We start from the raw sequence: 23,477 nt of genomic DNA on the forward strand, positions 1-23,477 counted from the left end.
AGATGCCTCAAATCACTCAGCTAGCTAATAGTGGAGCTAGGATTCAGGCCTAACTGTCTGGCTCCCCATTTCTCTGCTCAGATTTACTATCCTGTGTGAAGTTAATATCAGACATGTAGGTTGACCTGGAGACTCTGTTCGATGACAGTCAGTAACCTTGCTCTGGTACTCTGTGGTTTATGTGTTTTTGGAGCTCTTTGTGAATGACTTTTCTTCTTTTTACAGACATGGCTGGATTCTGCCAAAGAAATAAAAAAGCAGGTTCGTGGTAAGTGAATATAGCCCTTTTTATAGTTCTTTCTTTCTTTTAGTAGGTCAGAGGATTTTCAACCATTTTCTGGCTCTGAGTCACTTTAGAATCCTGACTATGGCAGATGGCTCTGGAATTGAGATAAAGCCTTCCCCTGGAAGGAGGAGATTCCATAATAGAAAGATACAGCAGAGGTGGACACTATTGAGATGTAGGTCAGATCTTGATATTTTATTTACAACTAGGCACAGTTGGGCAAGATTGGAACAGTTGAGAAAAACAAGTTAGAAAAGAACAAAGATAAGGAAAGAAAAAGGATATGGGAGTCCATTCTCAAAGGAGTTTGCTACCTTGTCCTGTTCCTTTTAAATTGTTCTGGACTGTTGCATTCTAACCCTCTTCATGTTTTCCTCTCTGTAGTTCTTTTTGTCTGTTTTCAACAATCTTCTTCCAAACAGTTCTTCTGTTAGTAGAAGAACAAGAATTCCTTGCCAGTGGCCTTCAGACATTGTGGCTTTCTCTTAGCTCCAAGCCCACTAGTATATATTACTGTTGCACCCTCTGCTCAGATGCTGTCGTGAGATAAATATGTCTAGGTTGAAGAAAGCATAGATTAGTAGTTTGTAGCTCCAGGCCCAACGGGCTAACAGGTAGAGACTTTTTTCTTACTGTTTATGACTAAATGTACTTTTAGTTTACTTTATTTTTTTTTAATGTTTTTAATGTTTATTTTTGAGACAGAGAGAGACAGAGTGCGAGAGGAGGGAGGGGCAGAAAGAGAGGGAGACACAGAATCTGAAGCAGGCTCCAGGCTCTGAGCTGTCAGCCCAGAGCCTTATGTGGGGCTGTAATTCATGAACTGAGAGATCATGACCTGAGGTGAAGTCAAATGCCTAACCGATTGAGCCACCTGGGCGCCCCTAGTTTACTTTATTTTTAAGGAAACTTCTAGAAACTGCAGAGGCTTAGTAAGTTAGTAAGTTTTAACTCTGTCACCTGAAAACAAATTTTTTCATTTGTTTCTTAAAAGAAAAACTTTGCTATGGTGATATGTTTTCCTTTAGACCCTATTTATAATCTATATTTCTCAAAATAGAAAAACAAAATACGTCTTTGGACTGGCAACTCTCCCTATTTGTTCCTTGACTATAAAATGTTTTAAATGCAAGTCAGAGCAAAAAATTTTCAGAATATTTGAGATATGATGAGCAAAACATAACTCCAAGTCCCTTTCGGTGAAAATTCTTAATTTTTTTTTTAATTTTAGAGAGAGAGTGTGTGAGAGAGAGGGGAAGTGAGAGAGGGGGAGAGGATCTTAAGCAGGTTCCACGTTCAGTGAGGAGCCACACGCCAGGCTTGATCCCACAACTCTTGGATTATAACCTGAGCCAAAATCAAGAGTTGGATGCTCAACCGACTGAGCCACCCAGGCACCCCTCAATGAAAATTCTTTTAATATGCAGTATTACTCAGGAACAAATGATTACATAAGAAGAGTAGTTAGGAAGAAAAGTTAAAACAGAATTTATGATGAGTAGAGAAGAATATCTAGTTGATTATCTTCCTGGCTATTGAAAAAAAATCTCTTGCTAAGAAAAAGAACCCGTGTTTGTCATTAAAACACACACACACACACACACACACACACACACACACACACACACAACAGGGCACCTGGGTGGCTCAGTCGGTTAAGCATCCAACTTTGGCTCAGGTCATGATCTCACAGTTCAAGAGTTCGAGCCCTGAGTCAGGCTCTGTGCTGACAAAGAGGAGCCCACTGTGGGTCCTCCATCTCCCTCTCTACCTTCCCTTCCCCCACTTGCACTCCCTCTCTCTCCTTCTCTCTTTCTCTCAAAAGTAAATAAACTTAAAAAAACCCCTGCAACATAACAAAAATCCTTCCTTTATTTGGAAGGATTGGAAAGAAAAACCCTGTTTATAACAGAAACTTAAATAGGGAATCAAAAGGTAAATATTTTATTAAGCCTAAGAGAAGGTTGGCATTTATCTATTGCAAAGATTTTTTTTTTATTTTTGAATATTTTGCATCACACAGGTAATATGTACTCATTGTGAAAAATTGAAACATTATGGAAATACATCATGGAGAAAGTAAAAGGCCCCTAAATTCTATCCTCCAGATGCAATCACTGTTAAGTTGGTATAAGCTACAAGATTTTTTCTAGGCATATGTAAGTTTTTGCCTTTCAAAAATACAGTTATGCTATACAGTATTCTTGTCCCCCGTGTCCACAGGAGATGCGTTCTAGGTCCCCCGGTGGATGGCTGAAATTGCAGATAGTACCAAACCCTATATATAATGTGTTTTTTCCTAAACATATATGTCTATGATAAAGTTTAATTTATAAATTAGGCATAGTAAGAGATTAACAATAGGTAATAATAGAATAATTATAATAATATACTATAAAAAAAGTTATGTGAATGTGATCTCTTTCAAATCATCTTATTGTCCTATACTCATCCTTCTTATGATAATGTAACATGATAAAATGCCTATGTGATAAGATGAAGCGAGGTGAATGATTTAGGCACTGTGACCTAGTCATAGGCTACTGTTGATCTTGTGACCACACATTAGGAGATCATCTGCTTCCAGGTTGTGGCTGTTCATGGAAAGGTGAAACCACAGATAAGGGAGGACTACTATACATTGTTATGTATTATGTATTGCATTATATTATGTATGCATTATGTATTAGGCTATATATAGTTTTAAAATTTGTTTAAATAGGTGGTAGAAATATGTGGAGTAAAATGAAAAGATATAAATGAATCTAATGCAAAGTAAATTGCCCTTCTACCCCTGTGCTTTAACTCTTTGTGTTCTTTGCAGAGATGTACATACAAATATTTTAATGTAAATAGATGCATATTTATATTAAGTTTTAATATAAGTATATTTATTAAAATATTTAATATAATTTTTATTTAATACATATGTTTTAAATAAATGTTATATTTAATATGCATATGTTACATAAATATGTATTTGGTAGGTATGTTTCATAGGTATTTAATATAAATATGCAACCAATATTTTTTATTTAACATAATTTGGAGTATTCTCTTAAAAATTTATTTTTTATTTTTATTCGAGAGAGAGAGCCTCCCTGTGGGGGAGAGGGGCAGAGTGAGAGAAAGAGAGAGAGAATCCTAAGCAGGTGCTACACTCAGCACAGAACCCAACATGGGGCTTGATCCCATGACCCTGGGATCATCACCTGAGTTGAAATCAAGAGTTGGATGCCTAACCAACTGAGCCACCCAAGTGCCCCATAATTTGGAATATTCTTCATATCAACATATATAAATTCACTTTGTTTAAAATTTTTCTTTTTTAAATTTAAATTTATTATTTTTTTTTATAAATTCTTTCTCTCTCTCTCTCCTTTTTTTTTTTTTTTTTTAAAGGAAGCCCTATGCCCAATGTAGGGCTTGAACTCACAACCCTGAGATCAAGAGTCATATGTTCTACTGACTGATCCAGCCAGGCACCCTGTTTAAAAATTTTTTAATGATTATGTATTTGTAGCACCATACACACACACACACACACACGCACACACACACACACACGTGTGTGTGTGTGTGTGTATACAGGCAGTCCTGTTGATGGACATTTTGGTTTACTCTCAGTAGCTTGCTATTACAAACAAGGTTGTAGTGAACGTTTTATATATATATGTGTGTGTGTGTGTGTGTATATATATATATATATATATATACACACACACACACACATACTTACATGTTTCTGTAGATAAGTTCCTAGAAGTAAAATAAAAATATGAATATCTAAAATTGAAATAGATACTCACCAGCAATATTTTTTCCATATTAAAAAGATATAGAAAAGAATGGAGGTTAACGTAAGAAATATCCATGTACACATCACCCAGAATTAACATTTGTTAACATTTTAAATTTGTAATAGAACAGAATAGTGCACGTAAGTTTTATCTTTTTTGTTTTCCTCTTAGTCCTATCCCCTTCTCTCCCTATCCATAGAAAACTATTTTCATAAGTTTGGGGTGTTTAAATCCATGTTTTTATATTTTATCTTATATATCCCATATCTATATAGTATGGATAATATTGCTTTGTCTGTGTTTGTTGTTTTTTTTTTAATTTCCCTCAGACAAACATGATCCATTTGAACCTTTTTCTGAGGTTTGTCAGTATCTCTCTTTCTCCTCCCAGCTTAATTCCCTTGGTTCTGAATAAGAGAGATTCCCCCTACTGAGTGTGGCTATCCACCTCCACCCCTTTCTGAAATAGTGCACAGCAAAAGCAAGAAATCCACATACCTTGTATATATACTGAAAAATACAGATCTATAACTTACCCAAATTATGTTTAAAAAATTCTGTAGTCCAGCTGTGCCCTTGCAGATGAATCTTCCTCTCCTTTTCCTGCAGAGGTCACAACTGTCCTGAATTTTGTGTTAATGATTTCATTGTATTTTTTAATGGTTTTTATTACCTGTGAATGTATACCTAAAAATATGGTTTACCTTTTCGAACATCATGTAAATTGAATTATATAATAGTTAATAATTTGTAACTTGCTTTTCTTATTCAGCATGAGTTTTGAAATTCATCTCAGGTGAAAACAAAATTTCACAAAACAATTCTTAATCTTTATTATGAAGGATATCCTGATTTTTTTGTGTTTGCATTCTGTTTCATTTCTAAAACTGCTGATTTTGACCTACTAAACTGATTTCACAATGGATCATGATCCACAGTTTTAAAAAAACACTTGATTTAGGATGTATGCCTGAAAGTGGAACTGCTAGATTATAGAGTGCGTTTTAGTTTTACCAGATATTGCCAATGGTTGTAACAGTTTACCTCCCCACCAGTAGTATGAGAATTTCTAGTTTCCTGTGTCCTCAGAAGGCAGGAATTTTTTTCAATCGTTAATTTAAAATATTTTTGATGTCACTTCAGGCCTAACAGAAAGTTGAAAGAAGCTGCAAAGAATTCCTGGATACCTTTTCCCCAGATGCCTCAAATGTTAATATTTTATTTTTTTAATTTTATTTATTTTTTTCCTGAGCCATGTTAAAGTTGCATCTTGGCAGCACTTTTCACAATAGACAAAAGGGAGAAACAATCCAGTGTCCGTCAATAGATAATGGTTAAACAGAATGTGATGTGTGTGTGTGTGTGTGTGTGTGTGTGTGTGTGTATACAAATATTAATGGCCACATATTGTGGCCACAATAGATCCATAGAAACAAAACAGATTAGTGGTTGTCAGGGGTGGAGGTGGGGGTCAGTGAGTGAGTGACTGCTTAATGGATAGAGTCTCCTTTGGGAGTGGTGAAAGATTTTGAAACTAGATGGTGATGATGGTTGTGTAACGTTGTGAATGTACTAAATGCCACTGAATTGTACACGAAATGTACTGAATTGTATACTTAAAAATGGTTAATATTATGTGAATTTCACCTCAGTAAAAAAGAGAATAAGTTGCAGTTATGATATCCCTCTACCCCTAAAATATCCTAAAACCTAGGAACTTTCTCATGTAACTATAATAGTTATTAAAAGCAGGAAATTAACATTGAAGCAATACTGCAACCCACAGACCTTGTTTATCAGTTGTCCCAATAATATTCTTTATAGCAAAATAAAGTCTATGGTGACATTTTGCTTTAGTTGGCACATCTCTTTAGATTTTTTGAGCTGGAGCAGTTCCTGAGTCTTTGAAGTATTTTATAACATTGATATTTTGAAGAGTCTAGGCTAGTTGTTTCAATAATTGGTCACTTTGAGTGTGTTTGATATTTCTTCATAGTACATGAATCTTCAGTTTATGCACTTTGGTGAGAATGTTGTTGAAGTGTTGTTGAGTTAGAAGGCATGAATTTTAATGTTAACATTTTTTAGAGCTGTTCCAGCCACCTTTTTTTCCCCCACTAAATATTGTCCATAAGATATTACTAATTTTATGAATCATATTCCAGAAACAGTCACTAACTAAAGCTTGAGCTTAATATATATTTTTTTAATTCCAAGTGACTTTTTTTAGTCTCTTTACTGCATTTAACCCTGAGCTAGCTCACAGTGAACCTGAATATCTTCATTAGCAATATCCCAAACTTGCATCTCTTACATAGAGAAGAATGGGAACTGAAAATTTGAGTTTCTCTTCTTACGATTGCTGTTAAGAAAAGTAAAAGAGTTAGTACTTGAGACATTTATGTTTAGATATGGTTATTTCTAATACAGTTAAACTTTCTTGTTTGGGGTTGAATGGAGAGAAAAATGCAACCGGAGTACAGGTGTTTGCTTTTGTTTTCATTTGATTACATCTAACAACATAAAGTCATTGGTGGATCTGGATTACTGGATAATTTTAATATATTAGTACCTCTTTTTTTTTCTGAAGCTGTAGCATCCTCATATGACCTTCACAACAATGCTGTGAGATTAGTTCCTTTATTTCCTTCATTCACTCAACAAATATTTCTTGATCATCAATGTTCTACCAAGCACTGTTTTGAATCCTAGGGATATGCACCAAATAAAATAGCAAAAGTTCTTAGCCCCAGTAATTTGCATTTAAAGATTATCCTTTAAAGAAGGTAAATGTTTATATTTAATAAGTAGTACATGTATAAAATTCAAATGGTATAAAAGAGTACACAGTGAAAATAGGTCTTCCTCCTATATATTTCCCCTATCTTATCAGTTTTCGTCTCCTGGAGTTCCCCTTCCTAGTTTACCAACTACTATAACTGGTTTATTATATATCCTTATAGGGATTGCCTGTGCATGTGTAATCATACCTGTAACATAGACTTCTTTCTACCCTCAACCATTCATGGTTGCTTTCTATATGTATGCTATTCTTGACCTTAGTGTGTTCTCACCTAACGCTGTATCTTGGAGATATATCTTCTCTTGCTAAATGAATATATATTTAGGTTGTTTTCAGACATTTTCTATTACAAACAATATCTTACACATATACCATCCTGACCTCATTTAAGCATATGTATAAATGCATTTATGGAGATAGAATTGCAAGGTGAAAGGATATATGCATTTTATGTTTAGAAAGATCTTGTCAAATTGTCCTCCATAGTGTACCAATTTATACTCATATTAGCAATAGATAATTGTGTTTATTTTCCACATCAACGATAGGTGTTATCAAGTATTTTATATCAATTAACCTAATACAGAGCTCAAAGAGAAAAAAAAATCACACTTTCAAACTCTTAAGTAGTTCTAAACAACTTTCTTTCTTAAATAAATATCAAATCTTTCCACAAAGCATGAGAATATTAAAAAAAACTCAGGAAAAGAAAATTTTGAATATTTTTGGTGCTCTAACAATCAGAAACTTAGGCATAAGCATACAATTCTTTTGTGTTTACCTTTATAGGTGTCCCCTGGAATTTCACCTTTAATGTCAAGTTTTATCCACCTGACCCAGCACAGTTAACAGAAGATATAACAAGGTAAATAATTTATTAATAGTTAAATATAGAATTAGTAATTCTCATTTTCATAAGCTCTGGGAATTTCCCTATTCAGAACTGAAGAAAAATTCTGTGCTATTAAAATGGGAAGTTTCTGGTCACTTCAAGACAGGTTTGCAAATAAGTGAGCCTTAAAGCCTCATTTATCTGTGATGTGCCTAGAGGAAATTGGCAGGGGAATTAACCTTGCTTCTAATGGGTATTATGACAAGTTGTGTACAGGATGCCTATAAACCACATGCCCTCCACAGGGCAAGATGCAAATATAGTGGTAAAATAGCTCTTCTACTTTTTCCCTTTGATACTCCTTCCCCACTGTGTTTTCTTTACAGGGATCAAAAAAGCTGAAGCCTGTGTTACTATTGTTTTTTCTTATCTCCCTTTTAAAGTATGTGATTAGGCAGTTTGTGAGTTCAAGCCCCGAATCGGGCTCTGTGCTGACAGCTCAGAGCCTGGAGCCTGCTTCGGATTCTCTGTCTCATTCTCTCTCTGCCCCTCCTCCCTCACGTGTGGTCTGTCTCTCTGTCTCTCAAAAATAAATGAAAATGTAAAAAAAAAAAAATTTTTTTTTAAAGTGTGTGATTAGGTACATAATCCTCATGAGCTGAATCTTTTTCAGTAATTTTTGAGCCCACTTGATTTATGAAATAAATCTTGTACTCTTTGAAAACAACTTACTGATTTCTTTTAGGAAAGTGACCTTTATTGGATTCTATATAAATATTAATATTAAAAAAGAAAATTGAAAACCAGCATATTGTAAAGAATACTATTATACATATTTATTTATATCCATAACATCCTTATACATATTAGGTGCTTGGCAAATGTTTGTTAAATTGAACTGTTGGTTACTGAGAAATGACTTTCTAATCTGATTTTGTTGTCAACTATCTGACAAATATACAGTTTCTATACCCCAGTTTTCATATCGCTCAAATAAGGAAATAGCCTAAGTAAACTCCAACTCTGATTGTTAAGTACAGTAAAACCTTGGTTTGTGAGCATAATTCATTCTGGAAACATACTTGCAATTCAAAGCACTTGTATATCAAAGAGAATTTCCCCATAAGAAATAATGGAAACTCAGATGATTCGTTCCATATAATAATGACTACAATACTGTAATATAATACAAAATAATAAAGAAAATACAAAATATAAAGAAAAATTAACAAATTAACTTGCACTTAACTTTGAAAACCTTTGTGGCTGGTGTGAGGGAGATGAGAGAGCAGGGTTATTGTGTAGGATGACTTTCACTATCACTAACGGAATCACTTCTCTTGGCTCAATGAAATCTTTTTCTTTTCGTGCACCTTTAACAAGGATACTATCCAATGACACTTGCTTTTGCCTCCTTTTGAGGATTTCGTGGAAATTGACAATGCGTTGTCATTAAACAGATTTATTGCTCAGACTGCCTCAGTCTTATTTGGGTGGTGCTTTTCTACAAAATTTTGCACTGTTTCCCCCATTTTATACATCTCCCTAATCTCATTTGAAGTGAGGGATTCTTCTGCTTTTTTTCTCCTCTTCCTCTTCTCCAGACGAGATGCAGACATAGACTTCTTATAAAGGCTTGCAATTTCGGCCACTTGCATAACTTGTTCATACTTCTTGATGATTTCCTTTTTAACTTCCGCTGTAATCATCTCCTTCTTCTTACCACCTTCTTTTCAACCTTTTTCTGCACGGGGCTATTGTATACGCTTGCAAAGATGTTGACTACGGTATTAATAAACTCTTGTTATATACTCTATTTAATATAACTGGCAATAAGGCAGCAGAGGAAAGGGTCTATATCTGCAGGCAGCCGTGACCTAGAATGAAGCAAAGCATTCCTAAGCTTACTCTTGTACGGAAAAGCGATGGACTGTCCATCGGTGCTTTGAAGTTAAAAAAATGCACTAGTGCCAGTTGTGGGTGCCTTCCAACATTCTGAATAATCACTGATTCCTACCAGATACCATCGCCTGAGACCGAGCATCAGAGCATGGGAGATGATCACCCACAATCCCACAGCGAGAGAAAGAACCATTGACTCAGTTGTGATCATGTGACTTTTGGCGTCATGTACTATTCATATTGCAAGACCTCGCTCGTTTATCAAGTTAAAATTTATTAGAATGTTTGCTCACTCACAGAACAAGTTACTCACAATCCAAGGTTTTATTGTACTGTGAAAGTTTTAAAAAATTATTCTTTGTCTAGATAATCCTTAGTACATTCTTGAAGTTGAGATGTCATCTCTGGCCTGAAAAAATTGTTTTGGTTATTTCATTTTCACATGTAATATTTGTCTCTTAAAGTTGCTTCTTATTCATCTTCCTTGAGGTTATGTATAAAACAATACAAATCCCTGAAATTTTTTGCTAATTACCCACATTTTAGAGGAGATTAAGATTCTTGTGATTTGGTTGGCATTCCTCTTTTTTTAAAAACATATGTAGGGGCGCCTGGGTGGCTCAGTCGGTTGAGTGACCGACTTCCGCTCAGGTCATGATCCCGCGGTCTGTGAGTTTGAGCCCCGCGTCGGGCTCTGTTTTGACAGCTCAGAGCCTGGAGCCTGCTTCTGATACTGTATCTCCTTCTCTCTCTGCCCCTCCCCCACTCATGCTCTGTCTCTCTCTGTCTCATAAATAAATAAACATTAAAAAAATCAAAATAAAATCAAAATAAAAAAATAAAAACGTGTGTAGTGACAAATTATAGATAGCAAAACGATTGTTGATATCTACATTATTTAACACCTTATTATGGTCAAAGCAAGGATATAATTCTAATTAATACAGGAATTTTCAATTTAATCATATCTCCCAGCTTTCCTGTTTGGTCAAACAGTCTGTATTGGTCAACTCAGACAAAGTGCTAAGCAGGTCAGGATCACAGGTGTAAACATTATACTGATGGAGATGAATGCCTAACATGTAGGGGCACATGGTTGGTTTGTTCTACTGAACAGTTTTAACCCCAGTATGAATTCCCAACAATGTAGCACACTGGTGGCATCAGTCCTATAAGACGAGAGTGAATGGAAGGCTTAGCCCATCTTGAAGAGAAAACAGCTGAAAATGTTCATATCCTACTAAAATTGTGTCAGTAATGTCATCTTTTTATGTGAAGGACAGTATCTACACATTTGGCAAAGCAGTTTGATAGAAGGAGTCCAGTTTTGTAGCCAAACAGCCATTATTACTATATGACATTGAGCAAGCTTAGTCTTTGAAACTGCCTCTCTATCTGTAATTTGGTGATGATACCCACCAAACACGTTTTTTTGTGAAGATTAGATGAGATAATTTATGTGTATATGGTACTTAATGTACTCAATAAAATATTAATTTCTTTACCTCCTTCAGACTTTTCCCAGTTTCTCCTCTTTTCTTTCTTTTTTGTTATTGAGATATAATTGACATATAGTATTATATTAGTTTCTGGTGTGCAACATAATGATTCAATATTTGCATGTATTATGAAATGATCACAATAGGTCTAGTTCACATCCATCACCACACATAATTACAAAAATGTTTTTTTCTGGTGATAAGAACTTTTAAGATCTACTCTTTTAGCAACTTCTTTTCTTTTTTTTTTTTGTTTTTTTATTTAAAAAAATTTTTTTTTTTTAACGTTTATTTTTGGGACAGAGAGAGATAGAGCATGAACGGGGGAGGGGCAGAGAGAGAGGGAGACACAGAATCAGAAGCAGGCTCCAGGCTCCGAGCCATCAGCCCAGAGCCTGACGCGGGGCTCGAACTCATGGACCGTGAGATGGTGACCTGAGCCGAAGTCAGATGCCCAACCGACTGAGCCACCCAGACGCCCCAACTTCTTTTCTTTTTAAATTGCCTTCCAGACATGAGCCCAACATAGTTAAAGGTTTTTTTTTTTTTGAGTTTTTATGTGGAAAAATTTTAAACATGCAGAAAGGAAAAAATAATAGTATGATGAACAACCATGTACCCACTACCTAGGTTAAACAATTATTAGCATTATCTCATACTTACTTAATCTCTCTTGTTTTTCTCTCTCCATATCTCTGTCTCATTCCCCCTTTCTACCTCTTTCTCTATATTTTGTTTTTGCTGTTACTGACATAGTAACATTTTTTCTCTTTTGGCTGTAGGTATTATTTATGCCTCCAGCTTCGACAGGACATAGTTGCAGGACGTCTGCCCTGTTCCTTTGCAACCTTAGCGCTATTAGGTTCTTATACCATTCAGTCTGAGCTGGGAGACTATGACCCAGAACTTCATGGTGCGGATTATGTTAGTGATTTTAAACTGGCCCCAAATCAGACCAAGGAACTTGAAGAGAAGGTCATGGAACTGCATAAGTCATACAGGTAAGTATGTTTCCAGGGTTTTTTCTGTGTTTGCTTTGGCAATAAGTTTAAACTCTTGACCTGGTTTGATTTGGTGTTTGTCTCAGAGGGAATGTGGTGCTGTAGAAAGAGTCAGCTCGATCCCCTCCACTGTTTGACTTTGAGAAGGTCATTTAAGTCCTTGGAACCTCCTGTTTTCTCATGAGGGTGATAGGTGTTGCATTGTAGGAAGAAAACTAAATGAGGCAATATATGGAAAGCACTAAGCACGGTGTCTGGCACATAGTAGGTGCTCAATAAATGTTAGCTATTGTTATCTTACCTTTTTTCAGATTTTAAAATTATTATGCTATATTAGATACTTTAAGATCATTAAAGCAGGGTTCTTAGGCTATCTGTACATGGATAAACTTCAGAGGACCCATGAACCCCCTGAAGGTATTTTTAAAAGCTTGATTGAATTCAATGCTTGTTTTCATGGAGATTGTTGGTAATGTTGGGAGGTATCATCACACAGTGATCAAAAGCAAGGACTTATAGTCAGAGTGAGCTGGGTTGAAATCTTGGCTCTGCTTGGTCCTGGCCTTGTGACCCCAACTTATTCACTTAACCTCTCTGAGTCTCAGGTTCCTTTTTAAAAAAATTTTTTTTGGGGCGCCTGGGTGGCGCAGTCGGTTAAGCGTCCGACTTCAGCCAGGTCACGATCTCGCGGTCCGTGGGTTCGAGCCCCGCATCGGGCTCTGGGCTGATGGCCCAGAGCCTGGAGCCTGTTTCCGATTCTGTGTCTCCCTCTCTCTCTGCCCCTCCCCCGTTCATGCTCTGTCTCTCTCTGTCCCAAAAATAAAATAAACGTTGAAAAAAAAATTTTTTAAAAAAAAAATTTTTTTTTAAATGTTTACATATTTTTGAGAGAGAGAGACAGAGAATGAGCAAGCAGGGGAGGGATAGGAAGAGGGAGACAGAGAATCCTAAACAGGCTTCACACTGTGAGAGCAGAGCCTGATGTGGGGCTCCAAGTCACGAACTGTTACATCATGACCTGAGTTGAAATCAAGAGTTGGCAGCTTAATCGACTGAACCACCCAGGCGCCCTGAGCCTCAGGTTCCTTTAACGTCTGATGGAGATTATTACCTCAGAGTAAATAGGGCAATGGCTAGGATTAGAAAAGATACTGTGTGGAAAAACTTAATATAGTGTCTTACGCATTATCAAAATTCAGTAAATGTTAGTTAATATTTTTAAAAATTAATTTATTTATTTTGAGAGAGACAGAGAGAGTGAGCAAGGTAAGGGCAGAGAGAGAGAGGGAGAGAGAGAATCCCAGGCAGGCTCCATACTGTCAGCACAGAACCCGTTGCAGGGCTCGAACTCATGAACCATGAGGTCATGACCTGAGCCAAAGCTGAGAGTCAGAAGCACCCTGATGCCACCCAAGCACCCCGATGTTAGCTAATATTAAAGTGCCGGAATAATTTGTGTTTCTTTCTCTGTATGTCTCATTGTTATTTAAGTGACTTGCTGTAGCTAAATTTTACAGCCTGCCTTAGCTTATTAACATGAATGTCTGATCTTGGCCTTGAGTCAGTACCCTGAGTTACGTTAGTGTGAGTTAGGAGAATCCAGCTATCTTCTAAGCCAGACATTTAAAAAATGTGTAAATATGTGAAATAATGTCACTTTTTTGTGTTACTACATTTTGGGAAAATACTGTTATTTTTCACACACAAAAAAGTTTTGAATGTTAAAATATGAGTTTATTATTCTTTAAAGATTTAATAAAAATTTAACATTTTTCTTAGTTTTAATTTCTAATGTAGTAAATATTGATAGATATAACCTACATAAAGAAAAGCTCTTTGGAGCCCTCAATAAGTGTTGAGAGTGAAGGGATCCTAAGGTCAAAGTTTAAAAACCACTGAACTAGGTGATGAGATGGAAGCGTGGGCTCTGGAATCAGCCTGTCTCACTTTGAGTGAGACTCTGTTCCTTATTAGCTTTATGATTCTTGTAAATTACATAAGCCCTCTGAGGTTTAGTTTTCTCATCTGAAAAATAAGGATAGTGATAGGAATTTTGTGATTGTTAAAAATATGAAGTGGTTAGCATAGTGACTAGTATATAGTGAGAGTATTTTTTAGCCTAATAATTCCTAACCCCATTTTACAAGTGATGGCTGTGAATCTGGGTTTAGGGAACTATTTTTTGTAACTTAACTGAATTTAAGCCCAAATAAGCGAAATGATCTCAAGAGATAGGTGGATATGGTCCAGTTTGATATTCTGTGAGGTATATGGATAGAAATTAAGCAGTAATAGATCTCCATGACTAGAAAATTTAGAGGTAAGTCATCTTGGAATTGCTCCTTTTTGGAAAGATTGGCACTCTTTACAAACAGAAAGCCAAATGGAAAATTTAATTATGTCCAACAACATGGCACTTTAATCCAGAGAAACTTCTGCTGAAGCAGAAACATTTTACTATGCATTGAAAAGTACAAGCAAATACCACCCTGTTCTCAGATAAACAGAAGACTGCCTACGTACATGGAACCCTTAGTTAGTGGCCCTTTGCCCAGACGGAGACTTTGAAGCTATAATTAACTTTAAATTTATACTAGCAAATCAAGCTTTAAAATGAATTGCCGTCCATGTATGGGTACTAGGAAAGTATGTAAACTTGTCAGTTGCCCCCCACTTAATTATTTGAAATCTCAGTCCTTAATTAGGAGATGCAACAAACATTATTAAAAGGCTGTCACATAACATTGGAATTCACTGAATGGCTCTATATCCGGACCACACTTGCTCAAAATAAATACAGAGAAACTTTGTTTTAGTTTCTCTTTTTAATGAGCAGGACTTAACCAGTGCCAAAGCTCTCTGGTTAGATGCTTTTGTAAGTTTGCAGTCTGTTCAAGTAGTAAATTATGAGGTGGTACTGAATAAATTCACAATGGTTTAGAGGTATCTAACCTCTTCCCAGCTAGTTTATTATACTTCAAGAGTCTGTGAATCTGGGTTTAAGGAACTACAGAAGTAAATTGTCCAAGAAAAATTTAGGAGAAACCATGATCTTTAAAATTTTAAGGTGAAAATAATTTAAATTTAATTTGTGATATTAAATTTGTAAAATAAATGTGTTGTATTTACATGTACAGTTCTGCGAGTAGTGGGATTATGAGAGATTGTATTTCCCCCCATGTTCTTATACAATGAATGTGTATGATTTTTATAATCATAAATAGCTTCCTGAAACAATTTTGTTTTGCCATTAGGTAGCATAGAGGAAGATAGTCATCTATGCAGAGAGGCCATCTGGCTGGGGATATTGGGGTCTAAGCAGGGTGGAGAGAGTTATTCATGGATAGGGGGCCAGCCTGGCATGAAGAGTCAGAGCTCAAACAGTATGAAGTGGGCACGTGGTGGTAGTTATGAGAGGCAGAGCAGATTGAGAAGGTCATCCATGTGGGGGTAAGGCCTGCATTGGGTGGAGGCCATCCACATGGGGTGGTACCTGATACAAGGTGTTGAAGCCTGGGCAGGGTGAAGAAGATGTCCATGGAAGGGATAGCCTACCACTAGAAGTCAGAACCTGAGTGAGGTAATGAGGGCATCCCTGTGTGGGGAACAACCCAGCATGGGGGGTTTAGAGTCCAGTCAAGGTGAAAAGGGCATCCATGTAGGGGAGGAGTCAGTGGTAGCAATGAGAGATTGGTTATATACAAGGAGTTGATCAAATTAGTATATTAATGATAATGGGAGTCAGATTTCTTACTGTCAGTAAAGGGTGATACACAGTATGGAGAGGGAGAAACCCTGTGGTATTGCATTAAAACTGGAGGTGTCAGTGCTAATTCATGATTTCTGATAGATAGATGTGTAAATAGGTGCGCACACGCACACATACATACATACATACATACTCTAAGTCTACATTGTTCTAGAAGGAGGTACTTTAAAAATGCCAGAAATGATCAGAAGGGTACAGAATCCAGCTTGGGGAGGCTCCCACTGGCCAAATCTGGTCCAATTTAACCACTAAAATAAATAAGGAAAATAATTGATTATATTGCATTGAATAAAATGAGAATCTCTGAGTCCATACTGATATAAAGGAATAAGTTGAAAGTATAATAAGGAATAGGATATTCAAAGGTTTCAAACTATATTCCCACAAAATGGTTATTAATTGCAAAGAGATAAATAGGAATTTCACAGCGGAGAAGCCTGGCAACATCAGTGATGAAAAAGAACATCATCCATGAGGGGACAAGTTGAAATTGTGTACTTACCACCTGATAGGATGCAGTGAGAATGCAGAGCCATTTCTGTGCTATTCTTGTCAAAGATGCAAAACCTGAATCAACTCATGGAGAAATATCAGTGCCAAATTGAGGGTCATTCTGTAGAATAACTGGCCTGTGATCCTCACAAGGTCAAGATTATGAAAGTCAGGGAGAGATTAAGGAACTGTTCCAGACTGAAGAAGACCAGAGACATGAACTCAGTGACACTCCTGATATTCACTAAGCTGGGCCTTTCTGCTGTACAGAACATAATTTTTTTTAAGCTTATTTATTTTGAGATAGAGAGGGAGAGTGTGAGCAGGGGAGGGGCAGAGAGAGGAAGAGAGAGAGAGAGAATCCCAAGCAGGCTCCACACTGTCAGTGCACAGCCCAGTGCAGGGCTCGAACTCACAAACCCTGAGATCATGACCTGAGCCGAAACCAAGAGTCAGATGCTTAACCAACTGAGCCACTCAGGCATCCCTGTACAGACCATTTTTTAAACAAATGACTAAACTTGAGTGGGGTCTGAGGATTAGATAGCAGTAATGTATTAAAATTTATTTCGGGGCACCTGGGTGGCTCAGTCAGTTAAGCATTCGACTTTGGCTCAGGTCATGATCTCACGGGCTGTGAGTTCGAGCCCCACGTCGGGCTCTGTGCTGACAGCTCAGAGCCTGGAGCCTGCTTCAGATTCTGTGTCTTCCTCTCGCTCTGCCCCTCCCCTGCTCATGCTCTGTCTCTCTCTGTCTCAAAAATAAATAAAAACATTAAAAAAAAAGAGTTATTCCTGCTTTTGATGGTTGTATTGAGGTTATGTAGAAAAATGTCCTTGTTTGTAGGAATTACACATTAAAGTGTTGGGAGAGATGGGTGATCAGGTTGACAGTTTGCTCTCAGATAGTTCAGGAAATATTATTTGCACTGTAGGTAACTTTTAAGTTTAAGTGTGTTTCATAAATGTTTAAATTATATTAAAAATTTTTCATGCAAACATCAGCCAAATTTCAAATATAAGTATTATTTTCAACTAACAAGGAAATTCATAGCTTTAAAGATCTCTTCTTACTACTTGTCCTTAATATAATTTATTTATATTTTAAAAAATATATTATTATTTAAGTAATCTCTACACCCAACAGGGGGCTGGAACTCACGACCCCAAGATCAAGAGTCACATGCTCTTCCAACTGAGCCAACCAGGTGCCTCTGCCCTTAATATAATTTTAAAGCATGCTTACTTAGAAAAGCCTTTAACCACATAGTCTGAAACTTAAATCTGTATTTAAATTGACCCTATTAATGTCCCTTAGAGTTGGAGGAATAAAGATAGAGAAGATTTTATCATGATTGCCTCATTTAATGTTTTAAAATTTGCCTTCAAGTTCAAGTGATCAGTTATTTCTCTTTTATGAATTATGTATAAATGTTCCACTGTACCATCATCAGAAACCTAAAGTTGCAATAATAATAAACATTAATATTTTGCAGAGCAGTTTCACAACCATTATCTCATTTTATCCTACTAATCACATTCATTCATTCAGTAAAATAAACAATTCATTGCCTATCCTAGTCTCTGGAATTAGGTATTATTATGAATCTTCCTTTATAGTTAGAAGATTGAGGGAGACGCCAGGTCACCACTCTCAAGTGCAGGACGCATGATTCCAGCTTGAGTAATGCGACTTGAATCCTGCCTAAAGCCTTCTGCCTTAAAGTCACAACTTGCCTGTGGCTATGTTATCCCTCAGGGCCTATTTCTTCATCACAAAATCAAACTGTTGGACTCTATAATCTTCAAGCTCCAATCCAGCTTCAAAACCCAAAAATTCAAGCCATCGATCATATCAACAATAACGAAAACTATAAAATGATTAGGAGTAACCTTAACTAGAAAAGTATGTAACTTATATGGGGGAGGGGAGGTGGGCGGGAGGAACAACCCTGTAAAATTTTCCTGAGCTGTTTTTAGTGACGTGAATATACAGACTTGCACATGTGTTAATTTTCCCACTCTCCTTTTTGTGTATGTGTTCAAGTTTTAGATCTATTAGTAAATAGAATTCAGGTGTGATGATTTAGTGCTTGTGAAAAAAAGTTTATTTGGGGAGGCTGAGTCATTAACAGAGCTGCATCCTCTCTCCTGAGATTTTGGTGGTTGTTCCAAGGAACCCTTTGTTCTTTTTAATGAGACTAAGGACAGATGGATTTAGAAGAGACTTTTTTCCATTAAATGAATAGGCTACTGCTGCTTTGTATAGTTTAAGGCAGTCCTCCTGGAAGCAGGCATTTACTCGGTTTTTCTTTGGAGGTGTGGCGGCATTATTGTCAGTGTGAAGTCATATTTGATTGGCCTGAATTATGCAGCACTAGGAGTGATGTCTTTTTCTTCAAAGCTCAACATAACAGCTCATGAGCACTTTTCAAAAGAGGGGAAGGTTATAAAGGAGAAGGAAAGACCATCACAGTGACCATTTAGACAGTGAGACTGATTGTTTTCAAACAGATCTAATTCATTATATGCCTAGTAATGAAGATATCTTAATAACAGAGAAAGCAGCCCCATTATCTACATGCTTCTATTAACCAATTTATTTTGTTTAGATCAGTGGGCAGAACACCATCTGTTACCAGAAATTTTCTTTTCATCAAGCCTGTCCCCATTAAGAGTCGCCAGTTAAGTAACTTCAGCTGCCCTCCTGTTTAATTTCCATAATAATTCAGGAGTACACAGAGAAAAAGGCAGCTAAGAGGATATTGTAAATTGTACCATGCCCTCAGAGGATTTAGTTTGGTCGCCTCCTTGGCAAGAAAAATTAGTGGGAGGAGCTTGTGTGTGTTAGAGAAAAAGGCTGAGGAGAGGGAGGGTAGAATGGATGGTGGAAGCTTTAAGGAAACTGTTAAGCAAGATTTGTTTTAAAACCTTTTTTTTCTAATAGCTTTTTGGTGACTTTGTTTTTCTCTGAGATCTCTTTTACTAAGGCATATTTCAATGATTTAGACACAGGTAGTGATAAGAATCCTTTTCCCTAATATTGTACTTTCAGGACTATGAAATATATCCATGTACATCTTGGTGTGTGTGTATATATATATATATATATATATATATATATATATATATATATATATGTTTGTGTGTTTATATGAAGTACAACTAATATATGAGTGTTATTATTGTAAATGTTGGCACTGTGATGCTCTATTTTCAATTTTTATCCTACCAAAGGTCCATGACTCCAGCTCAAGCTGACCTGGAATTTCTTGAGAATGCCAAAAAGTTGTCTATGTATGGTGTTGACCTTCATAAAGCAAAGGTAATGATAATTTTGGCCTTTGTTACTGAGCGTGTATCAGACCTGGGTCATATAATACTTGTTACCAACTTGCATCTGGGGTACTATAAAACATTGAAAAAAGATAGTTCTTGTTAGAACTTTAAGTGTATAATTTGAATTGCCCCTTTGCAATTCCACCGTCAGAATGCCGCTTCACATCTGAGCCGCTCTAAGGATCAAAGATACAGCACAGAACAGAAGTGATATTTTCCTAAATATTTGAAAATATAGAGATAGCAGCCAACATCACTTACATCAGAATCACCTGGAACATTTATTAAGTATACAGAGTCTCAAGCTCCTCCCAGATTTACTGAATTGCTTTGAACAAGATGCTAGATCTCCAAGTTTACTAAACATCTCAAATTACGCTCATTCACACCTGAATCACACCTGAGAACCATTGACTTAAGGTAATGGTTCTCAAAGGATGGCCTCATAACCAACATTTAGCATCATCTGGGAACTTGTGAGGCACATTTCAGGCCCCAGACTTACTGAATCAGAAATGCTACACGTGGAGCCCAGCAAGCTCTGTCTATAAACTCTTTCTATAAGCTCTCCAGGTGATTCTAGTGCACGTGGGATGAACCACAGGGTTCATTTGGAAACTACTGGGTTAGGAATTGTAAACTTGGGCTTTAATGGTTGTTCCGCCTCATATAACCTAACAGAATAAATACTTAAGGGAAGCTCCTTGACTTCTCTCAAGCTACTTCTTCTTCAGCTACTGAAATGGCTGAGAGTGGTGAGGGTGTGTGTGTGAGGAGTTTGTGAGGGAATGGGCTCAAGAGATAATATGAAGCTCATTTTTTAATTTTTTGTTTACAATTAAACTTTTTTTAATGTTTATTTTTTTTTTGAGAGAGAGAGAGCACGAGTGGGGGAAGGGAGAGAAAGATGGAGACACAGAATCCGAAGCAGGCTGCAGGCTCTAAGCTGTCAGCACAGAGCCCTATGTGAGGTTTGAACTCACAAGATGTGAGATCATGACCTGAGCCGAAGTTGGACGCTTAACCGACTGAGCCACCCATGTGCCCCAATATGAAGTTCATTTAGAGGAACTTAATAACTAAGATGCATCATGAGGGGACTCAAAACCATGTCCAATGAGAAAGCAAAGGAATACAGATACTTAGCCCACAGAAGAGAAAATTTAGGGAAGATGTAACACCTGTCTTTGTGTGTTTGAAGGATAACTGTGTGAAGTAGACATTTCACTATGCCTCCAAATATAAAGCTAGAGCTGGTAAAATGGAAATTACAGGGAAATACTATTCAGCTCGGTTTGACAAATTGCTTAACAGAGCTATTCTAAGATGGAATGGGTTACCTCATTCCACAGCGAGTGTTCTGTCGCTGGAGATATTCCAGAATCGGTACAATAATCGCTTGGTAAGAATTTAGAAAAGGACATTCAAATATCTGGTGTGTGATTGGGCTAACATGACCTTTCATGCGTCTCCCACCCTGGAAATCTGATATGTGAAGATTTTTCCTTCCTTATTAGAGTCCATTAATTCTAATAAAATTTCATTACATGTTAGTGGTTTTTCTTAAAATGTTGCTCTGGATTGTTTGGGGCTGGGTACTTCTGTGAATCTGTAAAGTAGATGGCAGAAAAATCAGAATTGAAATTGTTTGGTTTTGCTTCTCAATTCTTGCTGCAGGCTGATATCGTTGCTGTAATTATCAGGAATAGATGAAGAAGTCAGGCAGCATGTTCCTTTCCCAAATGTTGTAAAGCAAATTGTTTCTCCAAAACATAATTAAGAGAGAGATGTAGTTGTACCCACAGGCTTTAAGAATTTAAGAGAGCATCTTCTGGGAAATTCTCAGTTATATAGTCATTGAGTATAATTTTTACTTCTCGGTTTTTTTTGTACATAACACATATGCCATTAACATGTTTCTCTATACTAATTTTGGGGAAGGGAGTAGTCAAGAAACATTTGATTCTGGGTTTTGATTACCTATATAAATAGTTGTCTGTAGAGATTTATTCAGGTGAAATTTATTCCTTATTAGACAGGGATGATTAATATATATTTAATTTTAAAAAATTACTAAAGAGGCATATAAATATGTTTTTATCTTATCTCGCTGTTCCTTCTTGACTTTGGGATGATATTTATAATTTAATATACTTAACATCAGTAATTACAAAAGTCTGAGATTCTCCATACTGAGTTTATATAGGAAGAGAACTCCTTTACTTACCATGATTTTTGGATGAGTGGCCACATTATCATAAAAAGAACAAGAATTATAATTATGCATGCATATTTGGTAGTAGACATAGCCCTCAGCCCTAGCCTCTAGAAGTCATGTGGTCTACTGACTTAAACATACATGTATAGGACATAGGTAGCTACCGTAGCTACCATAGTTATTATTTACTGATTATGATAGTGGCAAGTTTGAGTATTTTAGAACTGGGAGACCAAAATGAGAACATGAATGTTTACCCTAGATTTCTCATATGCAGACAGGCATGGTAAAAGTAGATTAGTGTCTCTTTTTGGATTATTAAGGAACACCTTTTTGGAAGATACAGAGGCTCAGTTTTATGGGAGAAGTGTTATAAAGTTAGATGAGGTGCAAGCCCAATGACATTTCACAATGGCTTTGGGGAGTGGCGGTGGTGGTTGTATTGCTCCTTAGAGTAGTTAGTTCCTTCCGTGGGTAAGATGTGTGCATGTCAGTATTTCTTGGACCTGAGAAGAGCGGATGTTCACTCATGGTGGTATAGTAACATTTTTGGTAACATATAGTAACATTTTTATATGGACTGAACAGTCCTGTAGATTATGATTGTTAGGTTGAGCTTTACTTTTTAATGTATGCTTTGTGTTTTTGGTTATTGATATATCAAATAAGAGTCAGCAATGTGTTGAGTACTTTGCTGAACACTGAGCTGCTAACACTTTTGTTTTTCAGGACTTGGAGGGAGTGGATATCATCCTAGGTGTCTGCTCTAGTGGCCTTCTGGTTTATAAAGATAAGCTGAGAATTAACCGCTTTCCTTGGCCCAAAGTGCTGAAGATTTCTTACAAACGTAGCAGCTTTTTCATCAAGATTCGACCTGGAGAGGTACATAATTCATGCTTCTTTCCTCCTGAATCAAACATAGACCATGTTGGAAATACCTTTCCATTTCTGTTTTCCTTGTTATGTCATCAAAGAGATCTCTTGGGATACTTGGGTGGCTCAGTAGGTTGAGTGTCTGTCTCTTGATATTGGCTCAGGTCATGAGCCCAGGAATGTGGGATTGAGCCTGGCATTGGGCTCCATGCTAAGCGTGGATCCTGCTTAAGATTCTCCCTCTCTGTCTCTCTCTCCCTCTCTCTCTCTCTCTTTCTCTCTCTGGCTCTCCCCCACTCACTCTCTCTCTAAATAAAATAAGTAAATAAGCAGTCTCTCTGTAGCTAACTATTCAGGAGCTGATAATTCTGTTTTCTAAATTAATCAGCCCCATGATGCTTCTTGTCTTCCTCACTACTGATCTTCTGGTTTCTTCTGGATCTTCTGGTTTCTCTTTATGGAAGTAAATATACCATGGCCAAAAGTTAATCTTGAATTGATAAACTTGTTTCTTGTTTACTCCGGGTAAAATCTTGATGGAAAAATATTTATAAATATTTATAAATTAAGTAGCAGGAGATTTTTAAATGGTGGGGTTAAGATACTCATGTTTTGCACCACCAACACCTTACCTGATGTAATTAAGATTTATTTGTATGTGTAG

The 23,477-nt window shown here is 36.7% G+C and overlaps 1 protein-coding gene across 24 annotated transcripts in view; it reads left to right on the top strand.

The window, feature by feature from the left end:
* The window catches only part of EPB41 (erythrocyte membrane protein band 4.1), a 199,626-nt gene that overhangs the window by 109,728 nt on the left and 66,421 nt on the right, over window positions 1-23,477 (top strand). For all 24 annotated transcript variants that reach the window (XM_053210140.1, XM_053210142.1, XM_053210155.1 and 21 more), the window contains 5 exons: window positions 226-268; window positions 7,679-7,754; window positions 11,905-12,123; window positions 19,621-19,708; window positions 22,670-22,822. In XM_053210140.1, the coding sequence (XP_053066115.1) occupies window positions 226-268; window positions 7,679-7,754; window positions 11,905-12,123; window positions 19,621-19,708; window positions 22,670-22,822 (579 nt within the window). The remainder of the gene's footprint in view (window positions 1-225; window positions 269-7,678; window positions 7,755-11,904; window positions 12,124-19,620; window positions 19,709-22,669; window positions 22,823-23,477) is intronic.

This window comes from Acinonyx jubatus, chromosome C1 (assembly GCF_027475565.1).
Source record: "Acinonyx jubatus isolate Ajub_Pintada_27869175 chromosome C1, VMU_Ajub_asm_v1.0, whole genome shotgun sequence".
Taxonomy (NCBI): Eukaryota; Metazoa; Chordata; class Mammalia; order Carnivora; family Felidae; genus Acinonyx; species Acinonyx jubatus.